This window comes from Danio aesculapii, chromosome 18 (genome assembly GCF_903798145.1).
Source record: "Danio aesculapii chromosome 18, fDanAes4.1, whole genome shotgun sequence".
In the NCBI taxonomy this organism is placed as follows: Eukaryota; Metazoa; Chordata; class Actinopteri; order Cypriniformes; family Danionidae; genus Danio; species Danio aesculapii.
Genome location: NC_079452.1, coordinates 32,490,641 through 32,514,678, shown reverse-complemented (window position 1 = coordinate 32,514,678; position 24,038 = coordinate 32,490,641). Strand labels below are relative to the sequence as shown.

At 36.3% G+C, this 24,038-nt stretch overlaps 3 protein-coding genes across 3 annotated transcripts in view; 1 reads left to right on the top strand and 2 right to left on the bottom strand.

Moving 5' to 3' along the window:
- otogl (otogelin-like) overlaps positions 1–558 on the bottom strand; it is a 123,891-nt gene extending 123,333 nt beyond the window's left edge. The window contains exons 1-2 of the mRNA XM_056478020.1: positions 550–558; positions 272–288 (exon numbers count right to left, since the gene is read on the bottom strand). Of these exons, the coding sequence (XP_056333995.1) occupies positions 272–288; positions 550–558 (26 nt within the window). The remainder of the gene's footprint in view (positions 1–271; positions 289–549) is intronic.
- A 1,841-nt stretch (positions 559–2,399) lies between these two features.
- Positions 2,400–6,450, top strand: gcsha (glycine cleavage system protein H (aminomethyl carrier), a). The gene is made up of 5 exons (XM_056477917.1): positions 2,400–2,583; positions 2,756–2,835; positions 2,920–2,983; positions 3,677–3,808; positions 5,887–6,450. The coding sequence occupies exons 1-5, from the start codon at positions 2,433–2,435 to the stop codon at positions 5,982–5,984; spliced, it is 525 nt and encodes a 174-aa protein (XP_056333892.1). The 5' UTR covers positions 2,400–2,432; the 3' UTR covers positions 5,985–6,450.
- A 117-nt stretch (positions 6,451–6,567) lies between these two features.
- The window catches only part of si:ch1073-390k14.1 (deoxyribodipyrimidine photo-lyase), an 18,303-nt gene continuing 832 nt past the window's right edge, over positions 6,568–24,038 (bottom strand). Inside the window, exons 2-9 of the mRNA XM_056477916.1 lie at positions 23,027–23,281; positions 20,650–21,424; positions 18,363–18,535; positions 16,600–16,684; positions 16,288–16,520; positions 13,315–13,509; positions 10,715–10,940; positions 6,568–9,246 (exon numbers count right to left, since the gene is read on the bottom strand). Coding sequence (XP_056333891.1) covers positions 8,717–9,246; positions 10,715–10,940; positions 13,315–13,509; positions 16,288–16,520; positions 16,600–16,684; positions 18,363–18,535; positions 20,650–21,424; positions 23,027–23,251 — 2,442 coding nt within the window. The 5' untranslated portion in view covers positions 23,252–23,281 and the 3' untranslated portion in view covers positions 6,568–8,716. The remainder of the gene's footprint in view (positions 9,247–10,714; positions 10,941–13,314; positions 13,510–16,287; positions 16,521–16,599; positions 16,685–18,362; positions 18,536–20,649; positions 21,425–23,026; positions 23,282–24,038) is intronic.

Genomic DNA, 24,038 nt, shown 5'->3' with positions numbered 1-24,038 from the left:
TAAAGCAACTTTGCCATCAAAACTGTAATAAATCTTAAGCCAAACACTTTTAACTTCTTTTTAAAAGTATTGAGCATTTATAACATTTTTGTTGAATGTCTTGTAGCTAAAACAACACAACTGATGTTTTATTATAGCAGGAACACTAAAATACGCAATATAAGATAACGTTTTAGTTTAAAAGTATTGTTATATTTTAACAAAAGGGTCGCTTTTAAGAGATAAAATATTAATTTAGGAAAACTAAAGCATACATTAAAGTGACACTTACCCTGGAGCACGAATAGCCTGAAAATGAAGAGTGCGCAGAGTGAAAACAGTTTAATGTCCCGCTGTTCGTTCATCTCAGAGCGGCGTCCTTCCACTATCAAATGACGAGTTTCATTTTATCGATGAGAATTCTCCGTCAGAAGAAGTCTTACAGAATTAATCAAGGATGAAATGGGTAAAGTACGTATAACAAACTAATGTGCGTTTTCCCAGAGAAGTGAAGGATAAACGTCCATCTTCTGTTCAGTCAGAGGAGGATGATGATGCACCTGCGCGCACCTGCGGCATCATGAGGACGGAGCGCACCTGCGCGCAGGTAAAAGCGCGCAAACACTTCTACCTGACGAATGGAATGACACACTCAGAATAGGTAAAACAACCGGGCAACAATTTTACCTTCCTTTTAACGCAGTAAATATTCCACAGCCCAGTAAATTAAGCAATAGCCTTTTGATATTTTGGTCGTTTTTCTTTTATCTCTTATCCTAGTGAAAGGTCTAATTCACCGGCACATTTTTTGAAAAATCATCCGTGGTATTGACCTTATTCTGGAATACGGAAGTGCGCTCGTTTTTGCGATTGTTTTAGGGTTGTTGCGCGATATGGTTGCGGGAGGTGTTGTTAACGAGAATTATTTATGTTATTTATTAAATTTCCCATTAATTGTATTTTATTAACGTCTACCCCTACCCCAACCATAAAACCCAACCGTCACAGTAATGTAAAAACAGTAGCTTCCGAGTATTACTTGTTATTTATTAAATTACCTAATCAATTGTGTTTTATTTACGTCTAACCCTAAACCAAACCCCTCAGTACTGTACAAATATTAATTATTGTTAGCCCATACAGTGTCACAAAATTGATGCTATATTGATGTGCATATCCTCAGCTGGATCCTCTAGAGTCTAGACTTTACCTAGAACCTCTGATTCTGTTGCCTGTGGTAAAATGAATTAAATGGAAGAAAACTCAAACTTGCTCTACGAACAAGTGTGTTTATGACTATAGAGACAAATAATATAATGAGAAAATATCAGTTTGCCACATCAAGAACCATAACGAGCTGTTTTTAACGTCCAAAAAATCAATTGAAGTGAATGAGATATATCAACTTTCAATTCGATGTCAGCCTAGGCTAGCTACTTTTTTATTTACATTATTTAGGCTAGATTCGGGCACAATCTCGGGCGTGGAGTGCTGCTCGTTTTGTAAATATTTGTAGTGACATTTTTGCCTACAAAATTATGTAGGCCTTACAATTCGTCGATATTACAAATCTAAACGGAACTGGTTTGAACAAATATAGCCTATGCCTAAAATTTAGCCAGTCCACAAATCACTTCACATCAAGTTAACTGTGCGTCTGGAACACATATGGGCTCCTATGCCTATTTTGCAGTAAATGCACAAGAACTTGTAATAGTGAGTTTATATAAAAACCACAAACTTCTCACCTGTGAAATGTTATATTTTTTAGGAATTAAAATCTTAGCAGTTTTTACAGCAAGGTCAATTTTTCTGGTTGCATTCTCACTTAAAATAACTAACATCAAGTGCAGTATTGAACACAAATGTGAACAAAATGTGAACCTTTATGTATGTAGCCTGTTTGTTGTCTAATTTTTGTGGTTAAAATTAAAGCAGGCTAAATTAATGATTGCAATCAGTTATCAGGGTAAGCCTATAGTAAAATTGGCATCTTGACGTTGATGTCTAGAAAGTTAATTTCCACATTATTTATGAACTAATTTAGATATATATAGAAACATGTGACATGGACCATATGTGTGCACTTTTGGAAATAATATTTATGCATTATCTAAACGGTGGTTAAACACGTTTTTATTGATGTATAATTTGTTAGAATTGGACAATAGCTAGTACAATGCACAAAGGATAGTTAATATTCAATGGATTTGGGAATAAAATATAATTTTACCCATATAGAGTATTTTTGGCTATTGCCAAAATTATGCCGGTGCAACATAAGATCATAAAACACCATGTTTTGTGGTCCAGAATCACATATAAAACAAATTATCTTCTCCACGCATTTTCCCCTCACCTCTTAAACCGTTGCATTGGCGCGCAACAGTACATTCCCACAATGACATCATCAAAGCGCGACGGTGTCCAATAATATACGCGTACGAAGAATAATGGCGATGTGCACAGTTTTACGATGTGTTTCTGTTAGTTTGACCTCTTCTTTGCCTCGTCTTTCAAACATAAACGCTCATGCTTCGGCTAGACTGCTGGCCAGGACATGCTACAGAAGATCTCTGAGCACAAACACTCCATTTTGCGCAGGTATTTACACTTGTTAATGTTTACAGGCGCCACGCTTCAAAGTTTACGATCACGTTCATTTTGACAAGTGATTTTAAGTTTCTACAAATGCTAGATACACTGGAGTTTGTTTCTATATGTAAATATATATTTATGTTGTATAACTTCAGACTATTTTTATGTTATTCTGCAGCGCTGAAGTTCACAGACAAACACGAGTGGGTTCGCGTGGACGGTGGTGTGGCGACTGTGGGCATCAGTAATTTTGCTCAGGTTAGGAGAATTCTTCATGCTTAATTGTTATAGAAATAGCTATATAGAATGTATTGTCATGTGTTTATGCTGTATTGTTTCCAGGAGGCACTGGGAGATGTGGTCTACTGTGGGCTTCCTGAAATTGGCGCAAAGTTATCACAGACAGGTAAAACTGTAACGTTACTGTATTTATTGAGGTAAAGTTGGTTTTATATTCTCATGTTCGTTCATTTTTTTAACAGTGACAACTTGTGACAAGCTTCCAATATGGTACTTTTAATATTCGGTCTGAAGTGGCATGTAAATATGACTTAAACATGACAAGATTAGCATTGACCGTGAACATAATCGTAGTTAGTTATTGGCTGCTAATATGAGCTCACTATTTAAAATGAGCAAAATTACTTTTCTGAAATGATATTATTAACGAGAAAGTCTGAATTTATGAATATAAAACAAACTTTTACTCTGGTTTACAAGGCTGGTTTAAGCTGTTTTTTTAGTAGGGTAAGCACATGAAAGACATTTAAGCTGGCTCAGACGAAGATAGGAATCAACTATGTGTTCAATTCATTACCTTTTTTGTCATGGAGGTAAAGTCTAGAAAGGATATATATGCATCAATTTCAGACCGATTATTCAAAGTAGTATGGCAAACAATAACACAATTAGCATATCACAATTTATCACGGTTCAAAAATGCGAAAAAATAAAACCAGCTTTACCTCAGTTGGGCTCTGGATGTCCTATCTCATCTGTGATTTTAGGGTAGTGTCGTTATTTCTTGTAGTAGTAAATTTAACAAGTACTATGGTTGGTTACTATTTTGTTTGTGTATAAACCGATATGTTTTCTGTAGATGAGTTTGGTGCTTTGGAGAGTGTTAAAGCAGCGAGTGAGTTGTACTCACCTCTGACTGGAGAGGTGACGGATGTCAATGATGCCCTGGCGGACAACCCTGGACTGGTCAACAAGTCCTGCTATAATGATGGTGAAGCATTCCTCTAAATTTCTCACTCCAACAAGCCTGAAATCCTTTAAAAGTGATAGTTCGTACAATTATGAGAAACGTAATTTACTTGCCCTCCAAAACAGATTATAAACCAGTTTAACACAAAAGAAGATATTTTGAAGAATGTTTGAAGCTGGCAGCCATTGACTAACATAGTGGTGTTATTTTTTTTGGCTACCGGTTTCCAATAATCTTCAAAATATCTTCTTTTGAGTTCAACCATAAAAACTAATAACAATTTGAAGGCACTTCAGGTGGAGTACATTTTAATTTTTGGGTGAACTATCCCTTAAGGTTAAGCATTATGACCAGATTCAAGTTATAATTCCCTTAAAACATAAGCTGCACGATACTACGAAAAAATTGCATTGTGATTTAGTTTTTCTGCAATATATGTTGCGATATGAATACAATTTCACAGGATAAATAGCTTAATTTTGAAGAAATTGTGTGTGTATCTGCATAGAATATAATAAACAAATTACAAGCAAAGCTAAATACAACAAAGCAAAGTATATAAATAACACACTATTTTCTAGAGACTCTAAAAGTAGTCGGACACGAATTGAATAATCAAATGTAAAAAATGTATAGTCTGCATTGTGTAAATAATTATATACAATTAATCTAAGCTATAAAAGTTAGAATTTCTTGTGCTTAAATTCACTGAGTGAAAGCTTTTTCTCTAACACAGTGTCCTAACTACACAAGCCACGACACGTGATAAAAGCTGTTATCCATGTTAAAATGAGCTGTTGTTTTAACCATCTGCATTGGCGACCAATATGAGTTTGAACACCATTTTAGGTGACATTTATTGCCATATTACTGAAAGCTTGGAAAAAAAAAAAAAATGTACCTTACCATTTTGTTGGGCGTGCAGTGGCTGGTTTTTAAATGTTTCACGTCGCGTTTGGTTGCTTGTCGATGGAATTTTACTGCATAGCCTGTAGTTAAAGGTTAAGTTTAAGGTTGAACTAGAACCGTAGTGTCTGGTCAACTGTAATCCCAATTAGACAGATCCTACCATGCAACTATAGAAGATTTGCACATTGCGATATAGATGCTGAAACGATATATTGTGCTGCCTTGCTCAAATTAGGTATCATATATACCGCTTCAACATCGATATTGCAATGTGCAAATCTGCAATGGTCACATCACAAGATCTGCAATGTTGAGTCTGAATTATAGTTGGCCAGGAGTTACAGAACACATGTGGTTTGTGGAGTCACTGCTGAATTTAACCATACAGAAGTTAAACATTTTACTTTTTTAAAAAAAAACTTAGAATTTGTCTTTTTTCTAGTCCAAATATCTACATTTCAAAGCAAAAACAAGATTATTTTACTTACCCCATTGGCAGATAACTTTGCTTCTTTTAAGGAAAAACTCAATTTTGATTTCTCTCTGAAGGTGAAAATAAAACAATATTTTTACTTGATCTAAGAATTAGAGATATTCGGCCTAGAAACAAGACAAGGCAAAGTAGGGTTGTCGCGATACTGGAATTCGGTACCAATCGATACTGAAATTTTAAAAACATCCATTTACCGCTAACATCGGAGCGCTGTTGAGCACGTTCAGCACTGTTTAAGAACGGGCTGGAGCATTTCAAAGTCACGTCGATCGGCTGGTTTGTCTATAAACTGACATACGAGCAATTCGCTGATGAATCACAGCTTTAAAATGCTGCAGTGTTCCTGTATCTGTGGTTACGCTCGGTAAAGTGGTCAGTGGCCAATCACAGTCATTTCTGTTGAGCACGTGAACACAATGGCAAATCAGTGCTCAAATGTTAGCGATAAATGGACGTTTTTAAAATTTCCGTACCGATTGCTATCCAATTCCAGTATCATGACAAAAAAAAAAAAGCATTTTTTGCATTGGATTTTTAAATTTCTGTACATGATTACTGTTAGACTCCCCAGTAAGCCATCAAATAGTGCTATTCAAATCATCTTGTTCAACTGTACTCATATTGCAATATCCGATTTTTCCAATATCGTGCAGCCCTAGCTTAAAAAAATAAATTAAAGTGTGTATTTTGTTTACAGGCTGGCTTATGAAGATGACCGTATCCATTCCTGAGGAACTGGATGGACTGATGGATGAAGCTGCATATGAGAGATACATCAAATCTATAGAGGACTAGAGTGTGTGACACATTTGGGAGAGGATTTAAAAACCAATCAATTAAGGAATGTTTATTTCTTCATCAAATACATTTTCGTTTGTAGCCGATTTAATTTAGATGTTCTTCTAAAATATATTTTCCTATCAACCCCACACACCCAGCCCACGCAGGGGACCACATTGGACACAACACTATGCACTTTTGCTTGGGGAAAACAACAAACAAGCAAACCTGGTTAAACCGAGCCAGATGCTGTATGTTCATCATTTTCTAGCAACAAATATTTGGAGATGAAGCACGTAACAGTTTCGTCTCTTTTCTAGATGTTACACTGATCCTACAAAAGCTTGTTTTTGCTTGAAATAAGCTACAAATAAAAGGTGGAAGTACAACACTGTCCAGTTTGAGGACGGGTATGAAATTATGTTGGTTTTGAGGAAGTGATTAACATTAATTAACACTATTAAACAACTACATCAAACTCTCTGCTGCTTTAAAATTGTTTTATTCATTTGGAAATGTCTAATGTAAAAATGTAGACTCTAATGTATGTAAATAGATTATATATGTTTTAAAGGAAACAAAAAACAGTCATAAATGGTCCAAAGTGTGCCAAGTATATTTCCCCACAGCGTTACACCACCACCCTGAACCGTTGATACAAAGTAGGATGGATCCATGCTTTCATGTTATTGATGCCAAGTTGTGACCCTACTGTCAGAATGTCACAGCAGAAACAGAGACTCATCAGACCAGGCAACATTTTCCAATCTTCTATTGTCCAATTTTGGTGAGCCTGTGTCAATTGTAGCCTCAATTTCCTGTTCTGAGCTGACAAGAGTGTTACCTGGTGTGGTCTTCTGCTGCTGTAGCCCATCCGCCTCAAGGTAGGACATGTTGTGCATTCAGAGATGCTCTTCTGCAGACCTCCGTTGTAACGAGTGGTTATTTGAGTTACTGTTGCCTTTCTATCAGCTGGAACCAATTCTTCTCTGACCTCTGGCAACAACAAGGCATTTGCACCCACAGAACTGCCGCTCTCTGGATATTTAATCTTTTTTGGACCATTCTTTGTAAAGCGTAGAGATGGTTGTGCGTGAAAATCCCAGTAGATCAGCAGTTTCTGAAATACTCAGACCAGCCCATCTGGCACCAACAACCATGCCACATTTAAAATCACTTAAATCCCCTTTCTTCCTCATTCTGATGCTCAGTTTGAATTGCAGCAGATCGTCTTGACCATGTCTACATGCCTGAAATACATTGAGTTGCTGTCATGTGATTGGCTGATTAGAAATCTGCGTTAACGAGCAGTTGGACAGGTGTACCTAATAAAGTGGCCGATGAGTGTATGTTAAAATACAAGTTTCCAACACCACAGAAAAATTTGCTCCTACTGTAATTTTGTCAATATGAAATCAAACCAGCTAATATGTTATTCTGATTTCTAGATATTGTGTCCCACTTCAAAATAACATTAATTGGATTTTTTCGTTTTCACTAGGGCAGTGTTTACCTACCCTGTTCCTGAAGGCACACCAACAGTACACAGTTCAGCCTCTCCCCAATCAAAACAGAGTCAACTCATCAGAACATTAGAAGAGATTCCAAAACCTGAAACGTATGGTTCAGACAAGGGAGACATCTAAAATATGAACTGTTGGTGTGCCTCCAAAATCAGGGTTGGGAAACACTGCACTAGGTGACGATCTCAAAGTAATAGTACACTCTATAACAGAGGTGACCAACCCTGTTCTTGGAGATTTACTTTCCTGCAGAATTCAGTTTTCGACCCTTATCAAACACACCTGCGGTCACAGTAGAGTTTGATGATGCGAAATTCTGTCGTGCGGCGATGCGAAAAGGGAAATTAAACAAGATTATTAGACATTAAAAAAGCGAGCGATTGGTCCATGTTTTAAAACTCAGTCCAGAGAGGTCATGTTTTGATCCTCGATTGGTCACACAGTCAAGTGATGCGATTTCGCAGGTCAGAGTTCACCAAGCTTGAACTTTGCACGGCAGCGACCTGCAAAACTTGACGCATGGCCTTGCGTTTCCGGTCTGACGCATTCGCGTGCGTATGAATGGAAATCTATGGGGAGAAAAGTCCAGCGTGACCGCAGCTTTAGGTCTTAATTGGTTCAGGTGTGTTCATTCAGGTGAGTTTGAAACCCCTGCTTTAAATAATCCAGCGTTTAAATCAGGTGTCCAAATTTAGTCCTGGTTTGGCTCCGACTTGCTTCAACACACCTGCCAAGAAGTTTCTAGAAATCGCATCACTTGACTGCGTGAGACCAATTGAGGATTAAAACATGACCTCTCTGGACAGAAATTTAAAATATTGAGCAATCGCTGGCTTTTTTAAATGTCTAATTATCTAGTTTAATCCCGCCCCTTTTCGCAGCACCATATGACAAAATTTCGCACACACAAAGCCCAGTGTGACCATAGCTTTACAGATGGGTGTGCAGGCAGAAAAATCACAGATTCAAGACAATCGCAGTTTTTTTACCGCTCAGACTAGTTTTGAGGCGAGCTGATTGAGATTAAGACTCCTAAAAATCCTGTATATTTAAAGCACTCAGTGAACGACTGTTAAATTGTTTCCAGAAAAGTGTGCCATGTGCATCAGACATTTAGCCGCAGATCTGTGGGTGGTGCTTGGCGTGACGTCTGAGGCTAAGACTAAGTAAATGATGACAGAATTTTCAGTTTTGGGTGAACTATCCCACTAAATAGTCAGCGTATTATTTGCGTGGAACGGCGACACCTCCAGGCACTTTGCTGTACGGGTCTCTGGTTTGAGTTCTCCTGGCTCCTCCACGTGAGGCGGTGGGCCGAGGTAATCCCTCCAGAAGGCAGCCGTCCCTCTCTAACCTCTCTCTACGCTGTGCGCTCTCACACATCACGCTGGCTGTGAAGTCTCGCTCATTTAGGAAGGTGACGGTTTCGTCCCGTTTGCGACTGACGTAGCCCTTCAGCACAGCACTGTACGGGTTATCCTGCCTGTCTGGATCCTCAGACTGGTATTTAAACTCCATTCGGGTGATGACTGGAAGGAGGAAGCCGTTTTTTTCATGCTTCACAACATCCTCCATACTGCCTAAAGCGTCCTGCACCAATCTGGAAGGAACAGGTACCAGATCACAGCCGGATCGCTGGTCGACAAAATGCCTAAAGTGCCTCCGCACCAATGCAACGTCCTGCAGAGACTGTGCACGTCGCTCCTCAAGGTCAATAATGATGCGCTCGGGGTAGCTGCCACCTAAAACTACACCTGTGAACAGAAAGGGAGGACAAATATAGTGATATATACTGCATATATACACATTATCTTATTGTTCTTAATTTGATTTTTTAGTTGGAAATAATGCTGTTATGGTGTCCCCTTTTTAGACATTTTTCACAATTATTTGATTCTCTCCCATTTAATTCTATACAAATCAAATGAAATGTAAATATGCAGGGCGCCGCAGTGGGTAGCACTGTCGCCTCACAGTAAGAAGGTTGCTGGTTCGAGCCTCGGCTGGGTCAACTGGCATTTCTGTGTGGAGTTTGCATGTTCTTTGGGTGGGTTTCCTCCGCAAGTCCTAAAACGTGGTATAGGTGTATTGGGTAAGCTATGAGTGTGGATGTTTCTCAGTGATGGGTGGCAGCTGGATGGGTTGCATATGCTGGATATGTTGGCGGTTCATTCCGCTGTGGCAATCCCAGATTAATAAAGGGACTAAGCCAAAAAGAAAATGAATGAATGAATGTAAATATGCAGCAAGACAAGCATTTTGACATAGCTATGTACACTACTTGTCTTGTAGTGCTTCTAGTTGCTCATTTGGCTTATATGAAAGGCAAAAGGCCTCTAGATTACACTTATTTTACCTAAATAAAATATGATCAAATCACTTATTATTGAAGTAATCTGAAATGGCAAAGAAAGCGTTCTTCCCAGAGTTCATAAAGATTCTTTGGATTCATCTTTAATGCCTCCATCTTACCCCAGACATGCTCAATAATGTTCATGTCTGGTGATTGGGCTGGCCAATCCAGGAGCACCTTGACCTTCTTTGCTTTCAGGATCTTTGATGTGGAGGCTGAAGTATGAGAAGGAGTGCTATCCTGCTGGAGAATTTGCCCTCTTCTGTGGTTTGTAATGTAATGGGCAGCACAAATGTCTTGATACCTCAGGCTGTTGATGTTACCACTCTGCAGATCTCACACACGCCCCCATACAGAAGGTAACCCCAAACCATGACTTTTCCTACACCAAACTTCCAAACTTGACTGATTTCTCTGAGAATCTTGGGTCTATGCGGGTTCCAGTAGGTCCTCTGCTGTATATGTGATGATTGTGATGCAGTTTAACACATGATTCATCAGAAAAAGAAAAAAAAAAATCTACCTTCTGCCACTTTTCCAAATGATCAACTAGAAGTCAAGTTATTATTTGTTGTTCTTACAACTGGGATCGAAGACAAGACTTTTGTTAGGTAGTGTATGTATTTGACTGTTTAAATGCAAAAAAACCCCCCACAATTTAGCACTCACATGCTGATATGTCAGGCAGCTTTCTGTTTAGTACTTTAGTGTTGGGTTGTATTGTGATTATTATATTTTAACATTTATTATTTTACAAATTACAAGGCTTAAAAATAATATATACAGCAAATCTTTTAAGAGTGATAAAAGATGGGAGGAAACCAGTTTTATGAACAAAAACTGTGTGTATTTCTATTAGTATAACAGACCTGCTCTACGCAGCATTGACGCTGGGCACTTCCAGGGCTTATGGATGAGGTCATCAGGAAGAGCCTTCAGTTCAGGACACCACTGACGCACAAAGGTGCCACAGGGGTCACAGGTCAGCGCTGCATCAACCGGGTGCATGACAAAGTTCCAGTGATCTAGACCACACATTCCTCCATTCTGCCACATCATGGCATCTATGGCGACATCAGCGTCGACCAGCGTGTCCTATACAATGGAGAAATAGAGTTGAGATGCTGCGTTATATACTCCATTACAGGTCATGTTTAGATACTGTATACAGTTAAAGTCAGAATTATTATCTCTCCTGAATTATTAGCCCCCCTGTTTATTTTTTTTTCCACAATTTCGGTTTAACGGAGAGATTTTTAAGATTTTTTTTCAGCACATTTCTAAACATAATAGTTTCAATAACTCATTTCTGATAAATTTCTTTTATCTTTGCCATGATGACAGTCCATAATACCAGTGGCATATTTAGGCATGGGCAATATGGGCGATCGCCCAGGGTGGCATCTTGCTGGTGCATTAATTAGAGTGGTGATCCCAGAATCCCAGAAATCTTTTGTAAGCACAAGTTTGTTATTCTCTATGGTTTTTGTTGTTGTTGTTGTTGTGGTTTTATTAACATTAGTAACAGGGGATACATAAAACATTAATTTGTACTAATATTGTGTGACCTGAATGCAAATGATATATATTTATTATACATCTAGTTACACAAATGTTACAAAGGATAAGGAAAAAAAATACATGAAAGAAAAACAAATATTTAAAGAAAACAGAATAATGAATAATTCACAAAAACCATAAGTAAACCATAAGTAAATTATTAAGAGTGTTATAAGAGAGAGGTAAGACTTCATAACATTAATTCTCAGCCATGAGTTTGGTCTAAGACAACAGATAATTCTATAAACATTTATTTTTTTGTATTCTATATAATTGTCATAATTAATATTCATGCATCTTAACATATCACTCCAGTCGTGTCTTTACCTTGTATATTTAGGATTGATTTCTGTTGTGCAATAATAATAATAATTATTATTATTATTATAATTATAATAATAAATCATAATATTATTTATTTATAATGAATATAAATAAATTGTTATATTTATTGAAAATAAATGATTCTATTTAAATATATTCATAATAAATATTTAAAATATATATTTAAATATATTAAGTCAATCACATAGTGTCTTCTTTATTTCTCCGGGAATGAGGGGAGGGGGTGTATTTGGGGTGGTTTGCCCAGAATGCCATTTAAATTAGAACCGCCACTGCATAATCCTTTACTAGATATTTTTCAAGATACTATACTATACTAAGATAGTATTCAGCTTAAAGTGACATTTAAAGGCTTAAATAGGTAATTAGGCAAGTCATTATATAATGATTGTTTGTTCTGAAGACAATCGAAGAAAAATATTGCTTAATAGGGCTAATCATATTGACTTTAAAATGGTAAAAGAAAAAATAAGATAAAATAAATAAAACTGCTTTTATTCTAGACGAAATAAGACAAAGACTTTCTCCAGAATAAAAAAAATATTCCTGGAAATACTGTGTAAAATTCCTTGCTCTGTTAAACATAATTTGGGAAATATTTGATTAAAAAAATATTCACAGGAGGGCTAATAATTTAATAAACTGTAATTTAATTAAACTGTATAGTGATAATGAATATTCTTGATATTGTGAGCACTTCAAAAATACTATGAATAACTATTTCAACTTTTAGAGTGCTTTTTAAGAATATTCAGATTATTGTATTCAAAATTGATGGAAGCCCCAAGGTTATTATAGTTTTGTGTTTGAGTTCTCACTTTGATATGATTTTACATTTGATGCACATTTCAATTCAGTTTTAGTTGGTTTCCTTAATGGCTTTGTTGGTTTTTAGTTTAGCTTTTTATTTTGTGATCAGATTTATATTTTAGTTTGTATATAATTATTAGTTTTAGTAATTCTAATTCGAGTTCTAGTTCTTCATAATGCTTTCACAAATTGTTTAAAACGTTTTATTACTCAGAACGTTTCTATACAATAAAGCAATACACAAAGTTATTTTTGTAATCATAAATGTAAAAGTGACTCCTTGTTTGCTTAATTAGAATATCTTGTTATGTATTGTGACATATATTGCATTAAAAAAATTCACCAATTATCCAAACACTTTCCATGGTGTTGCTAAACAGTTTCTGGCTAATTATGAAGGCACTGCTAGTTAATTGCTTATTTGGTATTATTAAAAATGGCTGATTTCAAGGTCCCTATATATTACAGGTTTATTTATTGTGAATAAAAGACTGACAAACTATGTGGTAGGTGAAAAGTATCTAGGTATTAAAAATTGGTGATGAAACCAATTCATAGCCATTCTTTTAATAGCTGATGCCTGTATGATTAACATGGGAAATATGACATGCTATTTACTACTGTGTATTTAGAGAGTGTTTTCAATCATGACTACAAGCTTTATAACTATTAAATATTGCCTCGTTCATTTTCACCCGCCTTGCAGTCAGTACTAAATCATAGGCATCATCCCAGGTTGAGGACTTTTTGTCACCTGAAACCAGCGGTATCCTTCCTGCCAGGGAAAATGCAGATAGGCAATGAGGAAAGAGGCCACGACATGCCTCATGTAGTTGTTCATCCATCCAGTCTGCCAAAGCTGTCTCATTGCTGCATCCACCAGCGGATATCCTGTGTGTCCACGCTGCCATGCCTTCAGATGGACACGGTCTGAACTCCAACGCAGAGCCTGCACATGGGTAGACTTTTGAGTATGCAAATACGACAATTTCATTGATAGTTCACCCAAAACTGAAAATGTACTCTCCATTGATTGGTTCCAAAACTTTATGAGTTCGGACACAATAGAAGATATTTTGAAAAATGCTCCAGTGTAACCACTGACTTCCAATATATTTGCTTTTCCTACTATGGATGTAGATGGCTTCCAGCTTTCTTTAAAATATCTTCTGTGTTCAACAGAAACTCATAAAATATTTGGAATCGCTTAAGGGTGAGTACTTATTTTTTTAACAAATCATTAACTAGTTTCAGTTTCATAGACTTCCAATCAGAAGAAGCATTTTTTTGGGGTGCAGTTTAGACAGAAAAGTACAGAATGATTTTTAAAGAAACAGGAAAGTCGTTTCCAGCACATTTTTGAATGAAACAACAATATGAAGACAACAATAACCAAGTCCCATGATAACTCTGTAATTGATTAAATATCAGCGCATAAACCTTTAGTCAGTGGTTGCTAGGCTGTAGCAAGTAAACTGGTCGTAGTGTATGAGTGTGTGTGTGAATGTAAGAGTGTATGGGTGTTTCCCAGTGCTGGGTTGCAGCTGGAAGAGCGCCCCCTGTATAAAACTTAAGGCGGAATAGTTAGCGGTTCATTCTGCTGTGGTGACCCCTGATAAATAAGGGACTAAGCCCAAGGAAAATAAATGAATGAACTTGGCAAAAGTTTTGCTAGGCAACTCTGTTATACAAAACACAATGATGTGTTTAAGATCTTTATGCGCAATGATACACATCATCCATTAAGTAATTTAATACACAGCCTATTTGTATACATACAGAAGTTATTTCATAGTTATAGTAGTTTATTATAATATTGTACTAATATTCCGAATCCCAAATTTTACATTACTTATTATTTATTTACTTATTGTGATCTATTTTCTACTTACTGTTATCTTGGATTTTCATGTTTAATTGTTTTGTATATCCAATGTAAAAAGCTCTGTGTACCATACACCTTGAGGCATACAAGCCAGATGACATTTACATGTTCCCATATGAAAATATAAGTTTGGTTTAAAAATCAAAAATTTCAAATGCGAAATATTATCTTCCCATTCTTTATTAAAATACAAAGCCACAGTTTTCGGTGTACTTTTGTGGTTTTAGAGCGAAAACAAAAGCTGTATATCACTTTCTATTATCTCCTGTCTGCATTTATACTGTATGTAAATTTTGAAATTTCACAATATTGGACTGAAATATTAAAAAAAGCACATCCATTTATTTGAAAAGTGTTTGCATGAGGGTAACTAATGAATGAAAACACAAGGCGTAAATGGCAATGTGTCTCTTTTGTCTATTTTTGATCAGATTAGCTGTAATGAAAAGTATATAATTATAAAAAATGCTAAGGTCAATATTAATAGCCCCCTTTAATTTTCTGATACAGAACAAACCACTGTTGTCCAATTTGTCCAATGTCTAATTTACCTAAATTGCCTAGTTAACCTAATTAACTATGCCTTTAAAATGGCACTTTAAAGGTGCTGTATGTAAGTTTTTGACTCTTCTAAAGCATAAAACTACCATAATATGTTTGCAGATATTTAAGAAACATGCCAAGTGAACATTCTTGTTTATTTGAAAAACAATGCTGAAATCAGATATTCTGCTGTCAAAATGTCTGTTACGTGCTGGAACGGCTGTCTTTGTTTTGGTCATTTGACCTGTCCAATGCCAGTTTAGACAATTATATTTCAGCACCCCGGGTTGCCTTGGTGGAAAACAGCGCATTTCATTAATTAATTCATTCATTCATTCATTCATTCATTCATAAAAAAAGGCTCTAAAAGCATGTGTTCGTGACCGAAATGCGACCTCTGGTGGACAGTAGCAGATTCAGTTCCACATGAGGTTATTAATTAGCAAATTATATAAATATTACAAGTGTAAACATTAGGTGAGCAGGTTACATTGTAACTGCGTGTCCTAATACCAGGCTTTGTGACGAGATACGCAGTGACGAGCAATTTGGCTGTTTGCACCAGACGAAACACGACAGAAATTTATATACAGCCATTCAGAAGCACAGAATATGCACTCACTCACGAAATGGTAAGGTTTGTAATCTATGAACTATCTGCTGCTGCTTTCAGTACATGGCGATAAATATAATGTAAAATGGCATTCAAACTAACATTGTTAGCATTTAACACTGAATAAAGCACATGAGGTGTACCTGAGGTGATCATGTCATCAAGTTTTCAGTTGTTCACCTGTGAGAAACAGAAGCTGTTTCTAATATATCAATTCGAGGTGTTGGTTAGGACAAAAACTCCTTTTAATATGGAGAAAATTAATTCTATCAGGTGCCGTTGCTTTTATTTAGAACACGGTTTAAATCACTCACTCCTGTCCTCAATCTGGCAACCTGCGCTTGCGTTTGTTCTGATTAAAGAGTGCAATACCTAGTTCAACCACTGGGTGTCAAACTTACATCCTGCACCTTTAAGTCAAATTCTAGCATCTTATTCTGTGCTCGTAAAAATATTATATTCGTAAAATATAATATTATGTACTGTCATCATGGCAAAGACAACAGAAATTAGTTAATAGAAATTAGTTACTAAACTATTATGTTTTTAGAAATATCTCTATTAAACAGCACTTGGGAAATATTTGAAACCAAAAAAAACATTTAAGGGAGTGCTAATAATTTAGTCCTGAACTATATATAGGCACATACAGTACAATACATGTGGATGATACATGTGAATCTTGCCTTGTACGGTGGCCTGAGGGATTCCCAGGGCAGCTCTGGGAAAAGGCTGATCTGCCAGTACGCTAGATCTCTCCAGGCCAGTTTGCGCTGGAATTTGGGAGATTTGCAGCGAGCTCCTCGAGCGGCCCATAAGACCTGCCGTGCACTCAGCTGACCGAAGTGCAGGTATGGCGATATGGAGCTGGTGTTGGGGGCATCTGCACGACATGACTCCTTTTCATAACGGTACACACCTACAATGAAGTAAATAATGACTTCAAAATGATAGATGAGCTTATAATGTTACATAAAAAAAAAATCACCATCAATTACCATCTCGTAGGAAAGCTTCAAGATGTGTGTGAGCTCCATCCTCACTGAAGTCCCATGTTTTTCGGATGTCCACAGCCCAGTCAATCTGTAAGCACCACATGCGAACAGCAGTTACATCATGTATAATGTAAAGTATTTATGCATTGCTTTGTGCTACATTTCCATTGTTTTTCTATGCAAGCTTGTGCTCAAATGTGGTGTGGGATGTTGTTCATCAGAAAATGACTGGATTGTCGGACACATGAACTAGGCAGGGGCGCACAGTGGCTCAGTGGTTAGCACTGTCGCAGCAAGAAGGTCGCTGGTTCGAGTACCAGTGCTAATCCGGTTTCTCCCACAATCCAAAGACATGCGCTTTAGGTTAATTGGCCGTAGTGTATGTAGTGTGTGTGAATGTGAGAGTGTATGGGTCTTTCCCAGTGCTGGGTTGCATGTAAAAGGGCATCCGCTGCATCAAACTTATGCCGAAATAGTTGGCGGTTCATTCTGCTGTGGTGACCCCTAAATAATAAGGGACTAAGCCGAAGTAAAATTTATTAATAAATAATGGGCAAAGTTTTAAAACAATAACAGTGCACATGCATAATAATTTGCAATAAATACTGCAATTGTAAATAATAATTGTCCATTTAGATTTCATGGTGACTGTAATGTTCTCACTCTTTATCAGAAATCACCACTACAGAATGAACTGCCAATTACTTTGGTACATGTTTTGACTTTGAAGTCCATGTGAAATCAAAATGTACAATGTTTACTTTGCACATTGGTATTCTTTACAATTAACAAGTTAATTCACTAATCCAAAAAAATGTTTCCATACTCTTCAATCAAAATGAGCCGGCAGCTAGCTCTCTGCAACTCTCACATGGTCTCCCACTGAAGCTAAGCAGGGCTGCGCCAAGCAGTGTTGGGCAGTAGCGTCGCTACAAGTAGTGACGCTACTAGCTTAGCTACATTTCTCAGTAGCATGGCGGTAGCGTTGCTATTTTTTAAGTCAAATAGCTTTTTTGTTCAATAAGTGATGGCACCGACATTCATGGAGCTGTGAGGCTGGTGTATAGCCGATGAAAGTAAATCCATATAATGGTGAGAATGACGACCTGTAACTCAGACCTGCACAACTGCATCAGGACCAATAGAAGATCAAAAGGAGACCTCTCTGTACAGAAATTGACATTTTGTAGCATTCATTCGCTTAATGTCTAATTATTTTGATTGATCCCACCTCTTTTCGCATGGCCCTACAACAAAATGTTCATGCTCGAACTCTAGTTAAAGTCAATAGAATACACAAGACGTGTCACTCGTATAGTTTTGAATGGGGAAAAGTGTAACAATCAATTTGGCCCCACCTTCTAGTACAAGAGCCAATCAGAGATCGCTTTAGACTGAGGATTCTCCGGGGGAGGGACTCAAACCAGACATGAGTTTCTGCAGATTTTGTGTGATTTGAACATTTAGAAATAAAACTAAAGAGAGTTTTATTGGTGATTCCTAATATGAAATTTACATTTTGGCAAGAAATTTTGGAGGATTTGATGTTTCTCCATTCAAACAGAATGCCCAAGAGGCGTTTCAAAGATAGCCGCCGAGTGAAATGACTTGCCCCAAAGGGACTTTGGTCTAGTGTGACCTTGTCTTTAATTTGCCATATGGGAATAATGCTTTTATAAATTGTTCCATATAAATTTCAACAAGTAGCTTATCAAAGTAAATACAGTTTGTATTGGTGAGATGTGTGACAGAATGAGTGGTTTTACCTCTGTGCCATCTTTTCTGCGTGGCATGCGTGCCAGTTCCAGATCATCAAGCGGGCATTCCTGTGGCCATGCTGAGGGAGAGGGCAGGGCAGTGGGGGCATCCAGTGGAGACCCAAGCCCACCGGCAGGGTTTTGCTGACAGCAGCTCATGAAGTGAGACACTGAGCCGATACCTGCAAGTAAACATAGAAACATTAAAAATAAATTGCTATAGACCTGCTAAGGTATTCTTAGTGGCTTTTTTATGTGCTTTGGTGGATGTTTAATTAAAACCAAATGTTAAATGCACCAAATGAGTCTATATGATTATTTCACCACTTTCATCATGTCAAGCAAAAATCTTGGTCAAACATCTTGATTTGCTTAAAAAAAAAATAAATAAAATAAAAAAACCAGCACACCTCTTAACATGTGATTTATAGCATGAGGCAGACAAAATAAGCTCATTCTGAAAATGTAGCCCTATATAAATTTCTGGAGATCGCGAACTATGTTGCCAGAGGAATGTATGGCTGCATTTCATCATTAAAACGAATGCTACGGGGCGCATACCTCCGTATGGATGGCTTTTCCACTGTTACCAGTTTGTCTGCCGACTTGAGATGCAGAGCTGAGTTGACTGTGATGACGGGGTTCGAATTTGGTGAAGAACGGTTTCAGAAAGTGGGTAAAACAAAAACAAAAGCCAAAAAATAAAATAAATACGTAAATAACAGGGTGAGAATGTGGTAAAATCTAAAAACGTGGTAAAAATCAGGCTACAGCGAGGGTTTCTTTTTCTGAATTGCTTTTGAAAACACTGTCGGTTGGGTTTAGAGAAGTCAGTGGGCGGGTCAATCGGTGCTTTTGAAAAGACTATTGGTTGGTTTTAGGGAAGAAGGAGGGTGGGTCAGTCGATCGGTCAGTCAGGCAGTCAGTTGACAGCGGCCTCTGGTGGATTTATTTGAGAACAGCAGGCGAAAATGGCACTCACGAGAGAAATTTGAGATCTCAAAAAGCGTTCACAGCGGCCTCTGGTGGATTAGCGAAAAAAATAAAATTAAATAATAATGTACCTCCTGGGACTTATTTTGCTCTCTCCAGAAATGTATATGGGGTACATAATCAGAATGAGCCTGGGATGGACAAAATAATGGTTTTAATTCTGGCACTGGTCCAGTTTGAATTTTAAGTCTATTCTGAATTTGAGACTAGTAAAAACATACAAAATAAAAATACATTCAAGTGTTTTATTATACTTTTTCTATTTGCATGTGTTTGTTTCAATCCAAATACATCATTTTAGGGATAACACTTTAAAACAAGCTTTTATTTATTATTATTATTGAACTATATTTGTTAAATGGGGGAAAACATCCACAGAAACATTTCATAATACACTATTATAAAAACTCAGAATTGTATTTGTTAACATTGGTTAATTCAAAGTGAAGTAACATGAATTAGCAATTTAATTTTTCCATTTTTAATGTCATCAAAGACTAATAAAACTGTAAAAATGCATTGCTCACGGTAAGCTCATGTGAAAAAAATAAGCATTATTCTAAAAAGTGTTACCATATTTACAGGCCTTTTTACTCAAACTGAACATATTTTCTCAGCCATAATTCTCCAATAACATTTACTGTACATACAGCAAACCATCAATACGCTGCAGACTTTTTAGAAAAAGATTTGTTCATTTATAAACCTCCTGATAGAAATAAATAAATAAATAGCTTTAACCAATATTTTCTGACTTTGTACGGACACGCAGACAGATGGACGAAATGACGGACAGATGGAAGGAAGGACGGACTGATGGGCAAGTGAACCGAAAGTGGATGGATAGATAGATAGATAGATAGATAGATAGATAGATAGATAGATAGATAGATAGATAGATAGATAGATAGATAGATAGATAGATAGATAGATAGATAGATAGATAGATAGATAGATAGATAGATAGATAGATAGATAGATAGATAGATAGATAGATAGATAGATAGATAGATAGATAGATAGATAGATAGATAGATAGATAGAAAGGCAGACAGACAAATAGACAGAAAGACTGTCTGTGCATATTTAATTAAAAGAAAAATTGGATATTTAAACACAACATTTAAGAAACCCTGTCATACAGAGCAGTCGTTTTCCCTCATTATGGTTAACCAGCTCTAAAATGTTTGGTGGCTGGATGTATAATACATTTCAAAAACAAAAAAGGAACAAACAATTTCAACAATAATGCAAAAAAAATAATAAATTGCCCAAAAATTCCACCTCATCACCCCTTACTCACCTCGAAGTCCAACACCTCGTGTGCTGACCGTGTAGGGATCTCTAAGGCAATACGAGTGGTATATATGGCACGTAACACCTCGTTTCTCCAACGTTTCCCACAATGCATCATCTCTCTCCTTCAGCCAGGGCTCATACAGTGCCGTTGCTACAACTGAAGCTGCTCCTGTTTCATCCATTAACCCCTGCAGCGCAATCAAAGATGAGGGCTCTGCCTTCAGGGTCACCAAATGACTTCCACACTCCTCCAGAGAGCGCTTCAGGCTCACTAGTGCCTGGTGCAGCCAGTATTTAGACGCCCCACCGGTTGCAGCAGTAACCCCAGGACCCTCCTCCTCCACTGCATTCCACAGAAAGACAGGTATGACAGGTGCACCGAGCTCCAGGCAGCCAATCAGAGCAGGGTTGTCCCACATGCGGAGATCCCTTCTGAACCACAGCAGAACCGGTTGTGGTCTTGACGGGTTCTTCAGCAAATGCTGCTTCTTACGCAGGCGACGCTTTAGTGACTTTGAGACCTTGTCTTCATTTATGTGTTTTATTGCATTTCTGGTTTTATGTACTTCAGTATCTAGTGTACATTTCGCAATAGGCTGGTTCTCTGGTACCACAGATTCATCAGCATCTGAGCTTTTTGCCTGTACGTCAGTGTAGGTTTTGTAACACCGAGGCACATGATGCTGATGATCGGAGTTCTGCAGCCTGTCTTCTGGTTCAATTTGTTTGGTTTCATATAGAGAGAGTGTTAAAGCCAGCTCTAATTCATCTGCTTCATCCTGGAAAAACAACATACAGCATTAGCTTATACAGACATGCAGTTGAAGTCAGAATTACTAACCCTACTGAATTATTGGATTATTTTTTAACACATTTCTAAACATAAAAGTAATCAGTTATTCGAAATGAGTTATTAAAACTATTAATTCTTCCATGATGACAGTACATAATATTTTAGTAGATATTTTTCAAGATCCTAATATTCAGCTTAAAGAGACATTTAAAGGCTTGGTCAATTAATTAGGCAAGTTATTTTAATTAGGCAAGTTATTGTATAATGATGGTTTGTTCTGTAGACTATCAAAAGAAGATATTGCATAATAATGACCTTAAAATGGTTTTTAAAAAATTAAAAGCTGATTTTATTCTAGCCAAAATAAAACAAATAAGACTTTCTCCAGAAGAAAAAATATTATAGGAAATACTGTGAAAAATTCGTTGGTCTGTTAAACATCATTTGGAAAATATTCTGACTTTAACTGTACATTAACTAACATTTGTATCTTACTGATCTTACCTCTGATAAAATTTTATTTATACACTCTTGTTCAAGTTTTTCATTATTTTTAATCATTTAAAAAAAATTAAATAAACAAGAAAATGTAAATGTTTAAAACATTTTTCTTTTATTGGGTGACGAACTATATATGGTAACTTAATTGATATTGATTACGATGCCATTATTTCTTAAGTTATAAAAGTTCAAAAGTCTTGTAATAACCAGCAGTAACACTCTAGGGTTTTTCTAATGAGTATACTTTAGGGGTTAAAGTATTTTCTTCTCTCAAAGACAACAATTATTTGATTAAAAGTATAATGAACAAAAATTACAACTTTGTGAGTTTACAAATTTTATTCCTAAAATGCAAAGCTTAATTTTCAGGGTCATTACTATAATCTTCAGTGTCCTTCGTTGGACTGAAATTTTTTATAATTATGATTTGATGCTCAAGAAACATCTATTTTTACCAATGTAAAAAAAAAAAAAAAAAAACATAATAATAATTTTCAGCATTAAAAGAAACACAAAGTGCAAAAGAGCAGCATTGATTTGTAATTGTAAAAGTATTACTTTTACAAAACGAAAAAATGTTGTGAGCCCAAAACTTCCTTAAATATCATGCTAGCCACTGAGATCCACTGATATATTTTATTTAGGTTTTTATTTAAAACGTACAACAATCCTTTTTAATAATTCATAAAGAATTTGTTGTATATTATAGAACAGACAGACAGGCCAAATGTGATAATATTGATAGAAAGACAGACCAAAAGATAGAACGATAGAACGATAGAACGATAGATAGATAGATAGATAGATAGATAGATAGATAGATAGATAGATAGATAGATAGATAGATAGATAGATAGATAGATAGATAGATAGAGTTACTTTTTATAAAATAAACTTTCTTTTGTTAAATATAACATTTTAACTACTGTACATTTATCTGTTTACATTTTATTATCCTTTTCTATCAGTTATTTAGCATTATCATTGTTCTTTTATTTCTATCAAATATTAACTAATCACAAAACAGACAAAAAACCTGACAAATAGACGAGACATATGATGGACAGACAGACAGACAGACAAGTACCTTAGAAAAGTACTCTAGAAAAACTGTGGTCAGTTGACTGTGCAGATGTTCATAATCGGATGAAAGGGGTTTGATCAGGTCCAGAAAGTGTCTTCGGGTGTCTGTGTCTCCCAGCAAAGACAAACACATACAGAAAAACCCATCCGGATCCTCGCGCCCCAGCATCAGCTCTCTCAGCAGCTCTCGCACCTCAGACACTGGCTTCATTTCTTCACCTGCCGACATTCTCTTTCACCAAATCCGTCACGAAGTAGGCTAAGATGCAAATGATACAAAACAGTCACATACAACATATTAAAATCACTTATAAGAGAGTTTGATTAATTAACAAAAGTTACAAATCCACTATACACACGAACTGACTTGCAATTAATGCATTACTGTAAAGTGTTATTTAATGATTTTTTTTAAGGTAAGTGGTTGCAAACAATTTATATGGGCTGAACTTAAACAAACAAATTAAAAGTTCAACATTACTAAATAATGTGTTTGTACAAATGTAGCCCATATAAATTGTTTTCAACCACTTACCTAAAAAAAACAACAGTAAATCCAATTAATCATTTTTTTCAGTGTACCACATTTACGAGCCATTTTCTTAAACTGAATTTTTTTCTCACGCACTGAGGCATAAATCTCCACTAACATTTAATGTGCATACTGGAAAATATCTAAAACAAACAAACAAACAAACAAACAAACAAACAAACACACACAAATACATACACACACAAATACATACATGGATAAAAGAAACAAAAAAATGCAAATATACATATATAAATACATCCACACACACACACACACACACAAACACACACACACACACACACACACACATAATAAAATAAACAAACTAGCAAATATACAAATAAATACATACACACACACACACACACAAACACACACAAAACAAACATGCAAATATACATATATAAATAAATACATACACACACAGATACATACATACACACACATACATACGTAAAACAAACATGCAAATATACATATA

Bases quoted from the DNA above. Each gene is read 5' to 3' on its own strand.
- gcsha (XM_056477917.1), top strand. From the start codon at position 2,433: ATGGCGATGTGCACAGTTTTACGATGTGTTTCTGTTAGTTTGACCTCT. The intron at 2,584-2,755 runs GTATTTACACTT...GTTATTCTGCAG, and splicing joins AAACACTCCATTTTGCGCAG to CGCTGAAGTTCACAGACAAA. The intron at 3,809-5,886 runs GTGAAGCATTCC...TTTTGTTTACAG, and splicing joins CAAGTCCTGCTATAATGATG to GCTGGCTTATGAAGATGACC.